Genomic DNA, 17,110 nt, shown 5'->3' with positions numbered 1-17,110 from the left:
CAGCAGTAACTGCTCTTAAAACGCTCTGTCCTTTCACGTTTGGGATAAGTAGCGCCGCACAAGAGGGGAGTCCTCTCTCGTCTCCTCCGTGGCCGCAGTAATTTGTTGTTATCATGTTGTCGTCACATTTCCAATCATGGCGCTTAATGTTAAAAGTGTCTTAATATACCCAGAATTCTTGCAGCAATGCTATTAGATAATTAGAGGGGATGTTTAAACGGAAGTAATAATCCTTCCGCGCAGGAGAGGATTTTGGTTTGATCAGGTGGACGCAAATTAAGTGCCGTGTTCAATTAGTCATGAAAATACATTACTCTAGCAAATATAAGACACGCACTCCATATGTATGAGCTTGTAACAGCCAAATGAATTGGGGCATTACTCATTACAAACTGACAATATAGTCAAACTTTAATCATTACCGAAATAAGACTTCAAGTGACTTTTCTTGTTTCAGTCTCAGCCATGGGGTCCTAATGTGGAGTCGCAACTTCTTAACAAGTTGGCTTAATAGGCTTGATAAACCAGGCTACACAATGGCGCAAGGCACAAGCTACACAGCTTTATTAGACTGTTGCTGTCGCAACTACATAACAAAATACATTTTATTTTATAGTGTTTACCCGGGACTTCTCTGATGATAAGACCCACCTGCGTCCCATGCCTGATTACTTGAACAGCACGGTAACTACTTGCTTTTAGGGGAAAATGAGAAAGTAAATGAATTAATGGTGATGAAATCGTCTTTAGGTGGGTAGTCAATAGAATCCGTTCGAAGGGGGAGTTAAGCGGCTTTTAACAGCCATTTCATCAAGTGAAATTCGGAGCCGGCTGAGGAGGCAGCATTGGCTCGCTTTAAAGTGGTGCATCTCTTAAGAGGCTTGCTTCAGTACACCTGGAATGTGGGATGCATTCATCTTGAAAGTGTATCCCATGGTGTAGTTTACTGTTATTTCATAAAACGTTGTATTGTCCATGACCCCTCTCTCTGTCTCTGTCTCTGTCTCTGTCTCTGTCTCTGTCTCTCTCTCTCTCTCTCTCTCTCTCTCTCTCTCTCTCTCTCTCTGTCTCTGTCTCTTTGTTTATCTGTCTTATTCTGTCTCGCAGGCTGCATTTCTAACATTTACCCATCGAAAAAAACAAACATCTGTTGTCTGTTTAATCCACTAGGAGTATTTATGTGAAGGCAAGCGTTCTATATACTGCTTTATCAATTCAAAATTTCAGGGTTTTTTTGGCCTCAAAAATTAAATAATGCCACTTTATGATCATTTCAATGATCATTTTAACCACAGAATATTCCAGAACGTCAGCAAAAATGGACACAATTTCTTTTTATGAAAGTGAGCGTTAGATACATGAACACATGACCAAACTACAGTGAGTTTCACTAGAATGAGGATACCTGAGTAGTGTTTAATTTGCAAACATTGTGTACACAATCAAGAAGAATGTTTCTTCTCCATCCTTTATTTAAATAGCCTAGTGTCCAGGGTCCTATAGTGCTCCACAATGCCATGCTCCACAGTCGATGCTTTAAGATGCTGGTGTTGAAGTCCTTGAAGCAAACTAGGGTGATTTCTAAGTCCTGTTGGAACTTCTTGGGCACTCATGCATCCGATAAGCACACATGTAGAATATACCTAGAAATCGACACAAATCAATGACATGTTGCTGTACTTTACATACCGGTAGTCCAATAACAATGGGCAGCAAAACATAATGCACAACAGACAGAAATAGACAGCCATGTTGGTTATTGCTGCTTACGTACCTGAAAAGAATGTGAGTACCACTGCCACCCAGCCAATGATGTAGGACCAGGAAAATCGCCAGTTTCCATAGCGTTTGCCATAGTAATTTACCGTCACACCAGTGTACACCGCCATTGCCAGAAATACAAAGAAGCCTACGGAGAATTGGAGAGTAAGAACACATTTGGTTGTATTTTTCATACTAAAAGATGTCCTTTACCACTCAAGTAGTTCACTGGTCAGAAATCTGGTTAGAAAAATACCTTGAAATGATCTAGGTAAAAAAATATTCAATTGATGGCAAACTCCTGGTTCATATAGTTGTGTAGATGACAAGGGAAACAACTTACATGAGATGAAGAATAAAACGCCTGCAGCAAAGGTCTTATCAAATCTGTCAAAGGAGGAGTAGTGGATGAAGGCCATGATGCCGATGATGATGCCTATGAAACAGGCCAGCAGGGACAGGATCATGCATGCTCGAGTGGCATCCCAGTAAGCTGCATGAATGGATGGATGAATGAATGAATGAATGAATGAATGAATGAATGAATAAGTGGAAAAACATGTTTGTATATTCATATACAAATCAATGTAGACGTTTACAACTGCATCACAAATGAATGAATGAGTCATTGAATGAATGAATGCATGCATGCATGTATGAGTGAGACATTTCCATAGTGCTTCTGTTGACCCCCAAAGCTCTACATGAATTATACTGTAGGTGGACCTGTCTTAGCACTACCTCCAAAGCACCCTCACCATCTACTGGTGTGGTGCATGCAGAGGGTGGCTGCTGACTGCAACATGACTGTCTGGTTTTATAGTGGTGATCAAAGTTCGTGTTGCGGCCACTCCAGTGCCATCAAACGAGCATGACCTCATGTGGTACAATTGGTTAATACTTCTGCTTTAATTGTCTTTGATAATACCAAAGATGGTTAAGGATCTTTGATTATACTTTCAAATAGTGAGATCCCCATAAAGTCAATTGGACAGATTGGTTTCCGGTTCAATTTCAAAATTCTTAAATTCAGTTGGCTTTATATATGATAATGAACTGCTATCTGTTATGGTTTTAGTATGAATGACATTCCTGTTTTAATATTCTAAGAGTGCATGTGCTTGGTATAAAATACAGCTCTTTAAAAATAAACAAAGCGTTGAGAACATAATTTTTTTTTAAAAAAGTCATAATGTATACGGTAATGTGTACCGTTATGGTTATTTACATGTATGAGATGGTGAAATGGAACAGACCATGTTGCTGATGACCATAACAAAGTGATTGTGAAAAGCAGCACAAGGCAGGACTCTCACCAATGCTGTCGGTGTGTGTAAAGCATTTGGAAGGCGTGCAGTAGCGCCAGAGGCCCTGGTGCATGTAGTTGTTTGAGTGTCGGTACTGCATCCAATAATCTGTTGCTGTGGAAACAATGAGGAGTATATTCCCTACGCCAGCACAGAACAGCCCGCCTCCCATGAAGCTGTACATCCTGCACCTGCAGAGGCTCAACACACACACACACACACACACAAAGAGAGAGAGAGAGAGAGAGAGAGAGAGAGGGGCACACACAGAACACACACACAGACAGAGAGAGAGAGAGAGAGAGAGAGGGGCACACACACACACACACACACAAAACACACACATACACACACACACACACACACACACACACACACAGACACGCCGTTAGGGAGAGAGAGAGGGGGGGGGGGGTGGCGTTCAGAGCATCAAGGGCCAGCAGCTCTCCTCTCATCCGAGCAGCACTTCAGTGGGAGAGGTGTAAGTGTCCGTAATTGCATTGTAATGAAGACATTATTTCCACCAGATTGAACCGGGGGGTCAGGGGCATGAATTCACAGACATGTTCCGCTCTGCCACAAGATCAGTCAGTGCGCGTTGGCAAAGCACAGCTATGAGGAGATGTGTTGACTTTTCAGAGGCTATAATGAAAAGATAGTCTGCAAACATAATGGCATAAAAAGCACTATTCTGTAATGATGGACACACGCATAGTAGCAAAGCTCAAAACCCCATAGCTAAAGATAGAAAACACAATATCTAGTTGAGCCACGTCAACATTAGAAACACTGGTATATACACGGTTGCCTATATTTTATATACTTGCATTATGCTTAGGAAGAAGTAGTTTCAGAGACTGTGTTTTCTCTCTTGAAATTGTAATGGAGAATTGTTTGAACGACGTTACACATGTCTATCGGAAGTTACTTTTCATTGTGGGTGAATATCTTGTGCCTGGTACAGATAATGTTTGTCATGCTAATAGAAAATCCACCTCCCACATGGCGGATGCTGATGGTCCATGTTCATCTCTACTGCATATTTCTACTGGCTAACAATTAAATATCTGATCAAAGGTGTCCACAACAAGTTAATAGAAGTGAAGTACATAGACTTAACTTCATTGTTCCAATTGCTTTATGGATTCCTGCATTAAAGATCCGGTGGTCTTATAGATCTATCCGGGCCGCCACATATTGATTGAACCCCCGACCCCACAATCAATATGAAGTGACACCAGATTAGCCATCATGTCTCCCTTTATCTCACATGAATAAATATCTCTCACTTACCTCAATTCACCGCGCTGATGAAGACTGAATGACTCGATTAAACCTCGGCAGGATAAAGCAAGGCCCTACAGGGGTAGGGCAGGCTGGTGCAGACAGCGTTTAACGCGTGGCCACTGGTGAATAGGGAAAATGTTGGAAAGAGCAAAAAGAAGCGACTGGGCACAAAAGGCCAGAGGCAAAGTGGTAGCCAATCAGAAAAGGACTAGTTTTTTGTGGTTTGGGAATCTGCTGAAAAAACAAAACTATGCGGGAGCCAGCCGGGTTTGAAGTGATACTGATGACTGGATGCTTTCCATTGAAAGCCACGGGCTGACCGCTCTCTATAGAGGAGAGGAGGCCAAGCGTGAAGAGATCGCAGCGCTTATCGCTACTGCCCAGGAACTATGATTTTTATTTATCAAAACAAAGACTGATATTTTGAATACAGCTACACAAACACATCAATTATGGCCCACACTTCCAAATCATGTCTGGGAAAAAAAAAAAAAAAAGGATCGCTGAATTTTTGATCAGAGGACGAGAGATCTCCACGCACGCGCGGCGGCCATATATCACGAGTTATCACCAGGCAAAAATGATGAAGGGAAATGGTGCATTACTACCTGTGTGCTCTGGGCCCCAGCACAAGAGGGAAGAGTAATGGAGCCAAAGTGGTGGGCTCTCAGAGGCCAGTCAGATGTGCTACAGCCAGCATCCTGTTGGAGATGGCGCTCCATGAAAGAGCGCACGGCTCTGAAGCCTCACAGCGCAGTTTCCCCCCTCCACCACCACCACCTCCACCACCACAGACTGTGGTACCATGTGGGCACTGAATGGGTGTTGAATGGCTGGCTCACATGCCAAATCACATGCCATATCAGTCCTGCTTGGGCCCCTGCACCTAAACACAGCCCCTGGCCCCGGCCTAGAGCATTATGGTACTTACAGATATCAGCACAACTCCGCCACCACCACCATCATCATCATCACCACCATCATCATCATCATCATCATCATTCTTCCGCAGCCTTTTGCTATTCATACCATGCTATTTGCACATGTCAACTCAACCCTTACCATCATCATCATTCTTCCTCAGTCTGTTGCTATTCACACCATGTTATTTGCACATTTCAACTCAACCCTTACCATCATCATCATCATCATCATCATCATCATAGTTATTATGATATAGTATTAATCCTCCATGCTTGCTTATGAGTGTCAACACCGCTCCCATCATCATCAAAACAGTCATTGTTATTATCTATAATTCTTCAGCCTGTTGCTGCCCATACTCTGCATTAAAAAAAAAACGTTACGTGGGCAAAAGTTAACGCTGTTTTTGTTAAAGAACATTAAGGTTGGGTTTTTTACTTGCCCTTATGGCCGTTATGGATTCTTTTCCTCTCCAGGGAGACATTCTCTGGCCAAGAACATAGCAACCTGAAGATGAAAGGACGCGAGTGAGTCCATTACATGCATTAGAGCTCAGGCCAATTGATGACTACAAACTACAGTGGGAGAGGACTTTTTTTTCAAGGATGTGAGTGCTGTACTTACTTCTAACTTCATTTTTATAGACTACCGCCTATTCTCTTCCATTTCAGTCACTGCCGCAGGAGGGCATTTGATATCGTCCTCTGCTATCAAAGTGGACAACATTTCCCGGCAATGGAGGAGCAATTCTTCTGCAAATACATCTGGCTTTTCAAAGATGAATTTTGTTGTGGAAAGTACACATTTATGCGTTTGCTAGAGAGAACTATGTACAAACTGGTAATAAAGAGGCCTTTTGTAATTGGTTGCTTTGATCATGTTAATGAAAGATTAAGTGTAATATTGCAGCCTTGTAGTATCTCCTTTAAATCTGCAATAGTGAAAGTTATATTGATTTGTATTTTACCTCTATTAATTACATAACACAGTTTAGAAATGTATTTGAACATCATTCTCAACATTACAGTAAATAGTATGAATTGTGACAATATCCTGTTTGGGTCTAAATAGTACAGATGTTGAAGTCATGTACTTGGATAGAGGTATCATCATTAGAAAGCTTACTAAACCGAGAAGTGGACAAAGGGGAAGTCTGACTGCCATGTTCACAACTACAGTCTCTGATATATGCCTAGGATTAACCTGATGCTCACATTATATGTTGGGGGTAACAAAATTAATCTGATATGCAGACAAAAAGAGGTCAGACATCATTGGACAACATTACAAATTTATTTAAAAGGGAAATTCTCTTTCAAACATCTATGTGAGATTCGTCTATTTGAGACTTCAGAGGTCAAACTTCACATTAAAGACCCATGTGTTTTTATTTGGTTAAGCTCATTTTTAGTGTATTTCAAGAGCATTTTCTTTCTCTTTGTGGAATGGTGCGCCTCACACATCCTACTTCAGTCGTGACCTCTCAAATTTATTGACTGCAGCCTGGAAAAAATGTCTTTGAATCCTTTGAGTTGCCAGTCACATTTCCCCTAAATGCCTAAATCAACTCTTTAGGAGTTCGTTTCGGTGCCTACGGATGCCTAATTTGCGGACTAAGTGCTTCCAGCGTTTTCTCGGCATTTAGTCAGTGCCCCTTAATCAAAAGAGCAGGCAGACGGCACTTCCGCCCGCTCGAGCCAGACATTGCCACGAATGTGGCATAAAACCCATCCACTTAACCACTTAAATGAATATATCAAGAAACTAATTTGCCATTGTAATTGTGCGATTTATCAAGACGCGTGCTTACTTTGCCTGTTCCATTTTGGTTGATTTCCAATGTGAGCAAACATTAGATTGATCTATGAAAGCCCACATAAATCACAACACTTAAGTCCTTTCATTTTCTCCTGTAATTAAATAATTGAAATTCCTGTCACTGTCTGCTCTTAAGTGATACACAAACACTACACACACACACACACACACACACACACCGGAGACTGAAGGATTGTTTTTTTTCTCTCTCTCCCCAGTACCCTTTTCTTCTCTTGTTATCTTCCTTTCTCCTCCTCCAGTGCCAAGATTCGTTCCATTTGGCAAACCTGAAAATAGGTCAGTGCATGTCCATTTTGTGGAGATTTACTGGTGCCATTAAGTGATTGCTTGTAGAAATGACAGGGGGGACATTTCTCCTGATACATTTTCTGAAACACTGCTGCCGCACATTAAGGACACATTATTGGGTCCTATTTTCTCCCGGCTGCAAGGATATCCATTAGAGAACCTCAGAGCCCCTAAATTTTTCCATTTTCTCTCTCACTAAACTTGACTTCACATATTACTCTCAGCTCTGTTTTGTAATTTTGAGCAACAAATTATATCAGGGAAAAGCTATCTCTCTCCAAATGTTCCTCCTCGCCGTGCTTATTTGTTGTGACTGATTCTGAAGTGTCAAAATGGACATATCATTACCTCTAATGGTGATTGATGGATAGTGTCCTTAAAAGTTTTTGTGGGAGTATGAAAACAAAGTCTGGCTGCAGTTGTCATTTCAGGGTTAGGCTCATAAAGATAATAATGTACACTGTGGGGGATTTTATATTTCTAAAGTGTTCTCTGAAGTGAAATATTTATTACTGATATTAGAATTTTCTGTGATATAACATTAAAAGGATTTAGTCAGGTTGCCTCTTCAAAGTGTTACACAGGCATACTGTATATAAGTAATTCATTCATTCACATTTCTTCCATTGTTAGACAAACACCAACCACAAACAAAAGGAAAGACAATATTACTGAATAAATGTCATGACATAAACAAATGTTCAAATAAACATCAATTATTATGTAGAAGGTAAATAGAACAAAATAACACCTTTTTTAGAAACAGTCCATTGTAACTGGTAGAAAACTCTGCAATCAATCACATAAATTAAAAGCAAATGTTCACACACACACACACACACACACACACACACACACACACACATATGGAAAGCCAAGTGAAAATCTCTGAAGAACACAATTGCCCGGGCAACAGAGGTCAGGCGGCACGAGCCCCCTGCGTCTCTGACATTCTCATTGCGCCTCGGCCGTTAATTCAGTCATTGTTGCTTGCGAGGTCTCCTGGGGTCCTATCAAGGACTCAATATCCACTGCTTAACCAGTGGCCCCTGTCAATTCACACACTGCCCAGAACCAATGCCTCCGGTGCTTACAGTCTTGAAGCTGGGATGGAGGAGGAGGAGGAGGAGGAGGTGGTGGTGGTGGTGGTGGTGGTGGCGACGGAGGAGGCGGCGAAGGAACCTCTCCCACCACACACCCTGTCAAAGAGGGCATTATTACCCTGTAATTGTGGAAGTCAAACCCAATTAGGCAAATACGGGGGCAGATGCCTGCCTCTCTCTCCCTCCCAACCCTCCCACCCAGCCTGCCCTCCTCCCAGGCACTCTGCATCACAAGGCCTCGCAGTGCGAAGGCAACGAACCCCCGTCAGGGGAGACATGTTGGTAATTGAGTTCTCACTGATCATTTGATCCTCCTAAGTGAGCAAGAAGAAAAAACGACAAGGTGCCCAGGCAGGTCTCATCTGCAGCTACTCTCTCTCTCTCTGTGTGTGTGTGTGTTGAGGGGGGGTGGGGGGGGGGGGGGGTTCCTCTGGAGTTTCCCAGACTCCAGGGAGAGTGAGCAGCACTTAATCCATAGGGATGAGGATGACGGGATGAAACAAGAAAAGGACTAAAATGAAACACGGAGACCCATGGCTTAGTCACTCAAAACACTCAAAAACCTCACCCACCCACCCACTGGTGGCTTTTCCGCCCAGGCACCACGCCAAGATGGATGACCTTTGCATGTGTTCGTTCCACACGACTGCTCACTTGCTACTGTGTAAGCACTGGGGATGGGTGGGGGGTGGTGGTGGTGTGTGTGTGTGTGTGTGTGTGGGGGGGTTCACCCCAAATTAATAAGAATGAATAAAGGACATAGTGGGGAGCTTACAGAAAATCAACCTCGGCGGAACCATCTCTAGCATTCGGGAAAGCTTTGAGATGGTGTTTAAAATGGCCGCTGCTAAGACAATGTTAGAAATGACAAACATGACTAGCCAGACTGTGATCGGCGCGGCAACTGCAAATGCACATTCCCTTAATTAGCCGTGTCAGAGCAGGGAGGGGAGAACCTTTGCTCTGTTGGTTTGAGGGTGTGCCAGCTAATGTCTCTCTATTTGTGTTGGCCACAGAAAGGAAAGGTCTTCACGGGTCAGTGGAGATCCCACCAGTCTGAATGGAGGTGGTGCCATGTATGCCTCTGCCTGTGTGTGTGTGTCTGTGTGAGTGTGCGTTGGAGGTGTGTGTGTGTGTGGTTGTATGTGCATTTCTGTGAGGGTGTGAGTGTGAAAGAAAGAAAGAAAGAAAGAAAGAAAGAAAGAAAGAAAGAATATATTCCTGTGTGTAGTGAATGCTGCTGTTTTCTGTGCCCCTATATTCCTACTTTCCTGCCTGGGACCACCCCACCCAACCCCAACCCCCCTATCCCCCCGCCTCCCCAGGATGTATATAGAAGCAGAGTCAGACAAAACCCAGCTCCCCCCAGCCAGCACTCCTCATTCAGCAGCCAGGCTGGGGAGACATCGGCCCCTCGTGGGGAGGATTACGTGGCCAGTGAGTGGGACAGGCAGAGGGATCAGTGGGCCAGTGTCCCTCCTTCCTGTCTCCCAGCAGTCCCCCCCCCCCCCCCCCCCGCTTCCCTTAACCCCCCCCCCAGTCTCAATCAGTTGTGGATCTTGAGCAGGTGACTGACTGCCTTGTGTATAGTGATGGAAATGTGTTGGACCTGTGGAGAAAGGTTCTTTTTTTTTAGGTTTTTTTTTTAATCATTAAGCATTTTTTTTTATTGTCTCCCTACAAGACCCCTTGAGAAGAGGCTGGAGTTCACAGAGCTGGTGGTCCAGGCTATGTTTTGGCTCTTTGTGCTGATGTCTATCAATCATTTGTGGCAACATGTTAACACAGAACGATCACAAAGAATATGCTGTTCTGATTGGATCTCTTATTTTATTTGTGCTTATTAAAGTAATTCTGTAATTTGACGTTTTATTGCTTTCTCATATTTTCTCAATTGTGCCCGTTTAAAGTGCTTGTCTCTACATCTGTTTTGGTTCACTGGTGCTAAGTGACCTCTAAACAGCCAATTAATTATTGTCTCCATTAACAGTCGACATGTTTTCTATTTATCTAGCTGTGGTGGCAAGGTTTAATGGGTTGTTCAGCCCTGCAGCATCTACAAGCTTCTCCCATAGATGCCGGTCTGAACCTTGAGAGGAACCGGAATGAACACGGTACTGATATGGAGTAAAACCACCCTATTTCTCTGTGTCAATTGCAAAATGGTGTCTGATAGAAAACATATTTTTGTCCGTCGTTAGCCTGTTCAGGTGGGGCAATTTCTTTAATTAGGCCGTCGGCCGCAAATCACACAGTCCGCACTTCCTGATTACATGCTTATTGACTCTGAATTGAATGACATGTTTTTTTCTGTGTGTCTCTCTCTCTCTCTCTCTCTCTCGCTCTCTGTGCATGTGTGTCTCTCTCTTTCTCTGTGTGTTTTGTGTATGTGTGTGCGTGTGTGTGTGTGTGTGTGTGTGTCTGTGTGTGGTGTATGCACTATGCACACTTGTGCTTTTGCCTTTTGCCACAACCTTCTAATGGATCCTGCAAAAGGAGTCATTTACAAATGCGTGGCTGCTTTATGAAGCTGAAGTGCTTGTGGGCACATTTAAATGCTGCAGGGAGAGCCATTTCAAGTTCTCATTCAGGCGCTTGGATGGAGGTCGTCTGCTCCTAGCATCATTAGCCACACTTCCTCAGTCCCTATAGCCTTTACATGTCTAATGCACCTGCATGCAGCACTTGCTGTCATAACCTATTTTCTTTAAGTATCAACAAGAAAAACAAATGCAATATTTGAATCATCCACTACTACTATATACAGTGAGGAGCACATGTATTTGATACCCTGCTAAAACAGGAATATAAAATCATCATTTGACAATTGATCTTAATGCCTTAACTCAAAAAATTAGTACAAATCAAACCGCCAAGGACACCAATTTTCTTTGTGATTGAAGAATGTATCGTAAATAGATAAATGTTTTCCTTAAATGCTAGGGGAAGGAAGTATTTGACCCCCTATGTAACCCTATGGGAATTTAACACATAGGGTTAACATAGGGGCAGGCAGATTTTTATTTTTAAAGGCCAGCTATTTCATGGATCTAGGATATTATGCATCCCGATAAATTTCCCTTGGCCTTTGAAATTAAAATAGCCCCACATCATCACATACCCTTCACCATAGCTAGAGATTGGCATGGTGCTTTTTCCAGTAGGCCTATTAGCCTGTTTGATTTGCATTGAGCTCAATGAGCATCAAACAGGCTAATAGGCCTACTGGAAAAAGCACCATGCCAATCTCTAGCTATGGTGAAAGGTATGTAATGATGTGGGGCTATCTTAATTCCAACGGCCAAGGGAACTTTATCAGGATGCATAATATCCTGAATCCATAAAATAGCTGGCCTTAAAAAATAAAAATCTGCCCGCCCCTATGTTAACCCTATGTGTTGAATTCCCATAGGGTTACATTGGGGGTCAAATACTTACTTCCCCCTAGCATTTAGGAAGAACATTTATTTATTTACGAAACATTCTTCCATCACAAAGAAAATTGGCGTACTTAGCGGTTTTATTTTTACTCAATTTTTGAATTAAGACATTAAGATCAATTGTCAAATGACGATTTTATATTCCTCTTTTTAGGCAACTTTAGCATGGTATCAAATACATTTTCTCCTCACTGTATATGTATATATATATATATATATATATATATATATATATATATATAAATATAATGACAAGACAATAATCTATTAACAATGCTGTGCATCATAAATAACATCAACAAGCCAAGCCTCTGGTATGGTTTTGATTTTGCCTGAACTTGAATATCTGATTTAATAATGAATCTGCATTAATACTTAAGATAATTAATATTTTTAATACCATTGGACCAGGGTTATTTGACCTATGTTCAACCCTTCTCTTTTTAAATCAAAACCAGCAACATGTTTTAAAAAAAGTTGGCTTACTTAAACAGAGGAAGAGTCCAGGTGCTAAAATGACCTGTCTGGACTTGAGACCTGTCAAATTAGGTGCATCATGGAATGAATTAAGGAATAAGCCCCGAGAGGCCATGGGTTATACTGTATAATCAAACAACTAAGGGGCGTTGTTAGGCAAGGCATGATTTAGATTAGAATACCCCATACTTTTGAATGACTGGAATGGGACAACATCAAATTCTCAAAACTCTAGCATGCAACTGGTCTCCTCAGTTCCAAAACATTTACAGAATGTTGCTAAATGAAGAGGTGAAGCAGCACAGTGGTAAACATGTCACCGTCTCAACTTTTTTTGAAACATGTAGCTGGGTCAAGCAGGTTCAGAAAACCCTTTAAACCAGGTTTGAACCCTGGCTGAAGTGTTACAGGGTTTAAAGGAGGATACATGTTGTGTGACTAGGTTTTGAGTTATTATGACCGCAGCGCAGCAAAGCGGTGGTCATGTAGGTTTAGGAGAGGTTTTTTTTCATCCGTTTTTTTTTTTCGTTTTCTGTCAAGGATTCCCGGAACACTGAAAGATCGGGGTGCACGAAACCTGGTGGGTATGTAGCCCCACCACAAATATATCACGGAACCATTGTTTTTCGCTTTGATCCGTCGCCCCCCTGCCGTACTGGACCCCTCGAAAGGAGGGTAGGGCGGACACAGTTTTCTGTATACCTATGAGAAATATGTCTGACTGTTACAATATGTTGCCTGGTAGTTTAATTGTAGGTCGACAGTACACTTTCACAAACACATCTCATCCAGAAGGGGGCACCAACAAGCTTCATTCACCTGGTAGCTACCAACTAGCTATTTAAAGCCATGAAGCAGCTTTAATGGAGGATGTGGTTTGGCATGGCTGGACAGGCCTGTTTGTGGGACAACCAGTGCTTTTGAGTTTCGGCAGTGGATACTTTTATTGGATTTGAGGATTTGTGTTTGAGCCCATTTTCTTTCTTTTTTTTGTTGTAAAAAAACGTACATTTTTGTTTAAATTTTGATTTTTCATTTCAATACAATAACACACACTTTTTAAAGACCAAACCATTTTCATTGTTCTTGTCTTTGTTTTGGGTTGTCCCTTACATTTCTTTACCAGAGAGAGAGAGAGAGAGAGAAAATAAAAAGTCACACATGGCCTTATCATCCTCGAGGGGACTATGTGAAGGCTGGTCCAGGACATGGAGGTAAGCTGCTGTCTTATTGCATTCCATCCACTATTAGATCATACACACCTAGGTTAGGGTCACTGGTCTAAACAGCACATAATTTCCCTGACTAGTTTTAAGCTGTTGCCAGGCTATGACTTCCTAATACTGACAAAAGAATGCTAACGAAGGCATCACATAATGACAATGACTCATTGTTGGTCATATGAAATTATATTTCTTTAATTACATTTCAATTATTTTAAAGATGTTGTTCAACTATCAACAAATGCATTTGGGTGACAAGTCAAAAATGACTCCATGCAAAACTACATAAAAAAAATGTTTCCTATGAAATAAAAGTGCCATCCATATTGCCCCACAATTCATTCCTCAATTTGAGATGATCCACAGAAATGCAGAATATTCCACAGTCTCTTCAGGTACGGCAAACTGCAAATGCAAATGCTTCACATATGCAGCATGGAAGTTAAATGACCTTAAATGACCTTCCAATTTAGAAATGACATGCATTTCATTCCCATTCCTCTGATGATACTGAGGGCCTCTCCCAGAGCATGAGTTAGACCACCGATGCTTCACATGGCTGTGTGATAATTGTATGATGCAATTGCAAACAGAGAGACGGATGAGTGAGAAGAGGCACTGAAGAGGGACTGAGGCCAAGTCCACACATAGCAAAACGATCTCCACCCCTCCGCTTTCCCTGGCAGCGTTTCAAGAGTATTTGCCTCCAAACGGATCCATCTCAATATGACTCAACACGCTTCTTCATATTCCAGGCCTATACAGGCGCTGTTTCAGTTCACCAAATCACCAAAAACGGAGAGTTTTTAAAACACGTCTCAATGTGGACATGGGGTGCCTCTCATGCAGCGTTACGTCCTCCCTCGCTCCTCGGGCCTCGATCCTCACTGATCTACATAAAGAAAGATAGAGGAAGGGAAAGACTATCCCATTGTTGCTGCCCCATCATTCTTTATGTAGATCAGTGAGGATCGAGGCCCGAGGACAGATGAGACTTAATATGCTGAGACACTTTTTGAAATGCCAAAACTATCGAATGAAGATCAAAGAGCAGAAGGTAAATCATTCCACCAACGAGGAATCACAGAACAAAAGTCTCTTCACTGTGACCTTGTTGTTGGAAGGCCAACATAGCAGACACTCATCAGAGGACAGTGGTGGGGGAGAGGTGATGTGAAGCTGGATCATGGCAAGGTGCAGATCCAGTAAGTGTCCTATAGGCCAGACTGAGGAATTTGAAATTAATTATAGCTGCTATAGAAAGCCAATGAAGAGTAACTAACAGAAATGACATGTCTTCTTTGGCTGATTAAAGACCAGACTTGCCGCTGCATTTCGAATCCTCTGCAATGGTCTCCCTACATAAGTAGGTAGGTCAGCTAATGCATTGCAAAAGTACAGCTGGAAAAGAATCATGGCATGCAAAATAAGTTGTGGCATATTGTGTTAGACATTAAGTCTGATCTTCAGACTACTGTATATGATAAACAACATGATGTTGTGGCTACATCTACATGCTCAGAGAAATTTAGTTGGTCAATCAATTGTAATTCCCAAGTTGCATGCCGTCTCAGTTGTTGTCAGTGAAGATTAATCATATCGGATGCTGATCTGTTGGAGAACACCTGTCTTAGCAAGCTCAGTTCAGGTGTGAAAGACAGGTATATTGTGCATGACCGTGACCGGCAAATCCATGGGAGTGAACAATCTCACCTAAGAAAGTGCTTTAAATTTAGAACAGAAGGGGCTCAGGTACTGATCTCTGAGGTACACCTCTGTTGATGTTGTGATACTTAGGTACCTAGACACGCTGGAGCAGGACTATGGTGTGCATGTAAACGTTTATGCATGAGCAGGCACTGTTGGAGATTTTTTTTTTTCACTTCATTGGCATGTTCAAATATATCACAAAGTGTACCTATTTAAATGTGCAGACATGCACGCTAACATCTTACAGCGCCAAAATTATGGAAACCCGGGCTACATTTATTTTCTGACATTATAATTATTCCCTTCCCTAATTGGAACAATTTGAATTTCAAGTAAGATAGTAAGCTAGGCCTACGTCAATTTTATTTTATTTTTCATTCTTATTTTTCATTTTCATTCTATAGGCCTCTAACTTAGGTTATTATTAGGTTTCACAATGATTCGAAAATATTTCTAATAAAATGTTGGTTGCTCCCCCTTGAATTCATCTTGAATGACAACAGCAGTTAAAGAGGAAGTAGCCAGGCCAAGTCATTTGGTACCCATATTCATAGTTGACTTTAATTTTGAAGAGATTGCCTCAGTAATGTAAGACAGCACCTGAACATTGTTTTACCAATTCCTGATTATACTATGAAGCATTGACGGTATGTACGATTTTATGAATGTGCTATCAGTGCTAAAAATGTTACCAATTACAAACTTTACTTAATAGGCTGTAAATTACAATGCCCCTATTAGGCTAATTGGTATTATACATGTTAATGCAATAACTAATTAATAGGTAACAATTTAAATATGTGTGTGTGTGTGTGTTTCTTTTCTGAAGCAGTTGTTAACGCTGTTGCTTCTGCCTATCTACTTAATATGGGCTGTGATGAGACGTTTTATGTTCTATGTATTGTGTCTTAACTTCACAATGCAGTGTTAGTCACATGGGTGCAATTTACGTTACAAGGACCCTTGACTGTTTGGTTAATTGATTGATAGATATGAATTCTACTGTCTCTTATGATTCTGATCCCCTCATGCTTTTGGAAGAGACATCCTCATGTCCCGGTACCTGTATTACCCTGTCAGATGTTTCAGTGGTCTGAGCCAATATGCATTGGCACGGAGGGAATTGGAATTAAATCTCCAACTGGTGCTATGCTCGGTAAGCACTAGCTCCAGCCTAAGGTAACTGAGCCATGCATGGAGTGGGCAAATGCAGGAGGTCACTCTGCACTGATAAATGCTGCTATAGCTTCTTCATGCCCAGTCACACAATTACTGTCATGTCCGATCCACGCCCACCTGCTTGGAGAGGGTCAGGATTACCTACTGGTTCACTCACTGTTTGTGTGAGTCACTCCAATCTGCAAAACACCACACTCACCCCAGTGGGCCTGCTGCTCCTCGGAATGGGTGAATTTCACTGATGCACAAGTGCTGTCCACCTGCTCAGTCCCTGGTGAAATGATGGTGAATTTGGTGGCACATGGTGTCATCGTCATTATTTATTTATTTCCTGCCATAATCACACTATATTGTGGTTATGGACAGTGAACACAGTAGACCTGTACTGTAACTTAACTGCAGTTATGGGTATCATCATGGAAAACACGGCAGTTGGTGTGACCGCATACTTCAGGTTGAGTAATCCATACACACAAAACAACATTCATTCCCATTCATTCAGATGTATGAACAAGCAGGACAAGCAGGACAACACTTCAGGAACGGAATCTTCAAAAATTCCAGGAATGCGG

The 17,110-nt window shown here is 41.9% G+C and overlaps 1 protein-coding gene across 2 annotated transcripts; it reads right to left on the bottom strand.

Annotated features, from left to right (window-relative positions):
* Positions 1-1,415: 1,415 nt before the first annotated feature.
* Positions 1,416-5,064, bottom strand: lim2.1 (lens intrinsic membrane protein 2.1). Of its 2 annotated transcripts, none has more exons than XM_062535618.1 (5): positions 4,964-5,064; positions 3,078-3,259; positions 2,105-2,254; positions 1,775-1,909; positions 1,416-1,643 (listed from the first exon to the last, which is right to left on the bottom strand). In XM_062535618.1, the coding sequence occupies exons 2-5, from the start codon at positions 3,250-3,252 to the stop codon at positions 1,582-1,584; spliced, it is 522 nt and encodes a 173-aa protein (XP_062391602.1). In that variant the 5' UTR covers positions 3,253-3,259; positions 4,964-5,064; the 3' UTR covers positions 1,416-1,581. The 2 variants fall into 2 exon arrangements, with proteins under 2 accessions (XP_062391602.1, XP_062391601.1); XM_062535617.1 differs by lacking the exon at positions 4,964-5,064 and adding an exon at positions 4,362-4,548.
* Positions 5,065-17,110: the final 12,046 nt, after the last annotated feature.

This window comes from Sardina pilchardus, chromosome 5 (genome assembly GCF_963854185.1).
Source record: "Sardina pilchardus chromosome 5, fSarPil1.1, whole genome shotgun sequence".
Taxonomy (NCBI): domain Eukaryota; kingdom Metazoa; phylum Chordata; class Actinopteri; order Clupeiformes; family Clupeidae; genus Sardina; species Sardina pilchardus.
The sequence above is the reverse complement of the archived record's forward strand: the minus strand, read 5'-3'. Positions and strand labels throughout refer to the sequence as shown.

What these genes read in the sequence shown, in the direction of transcription:
- lim2.1 (XM_062535618.1), bottom strand. Translation starts at nt 3,252, where the DNA reads ATGTACAGCTTCATGGGAGGCGGGCTGTTCTGTGCTGGCGTAGGGAAT. An exon ending in TACACACACCGACAGCATTG is followed by an intron (nt 2,255 to 3,077) that starts GTGAGAGTCCTG and finishes CCATTCATGCAG; the next exon opens with CTTACTGGGATGCCACTCGA. An exon ending in GGTACTCACATTCTTTTCAG is followed by an intron (nt 1,644 to 1,774) that starts GTACGTAAGCAG and finishes GTCGATTTCTAG; the next exon opens with GTATATTCTACATGTGTGCT.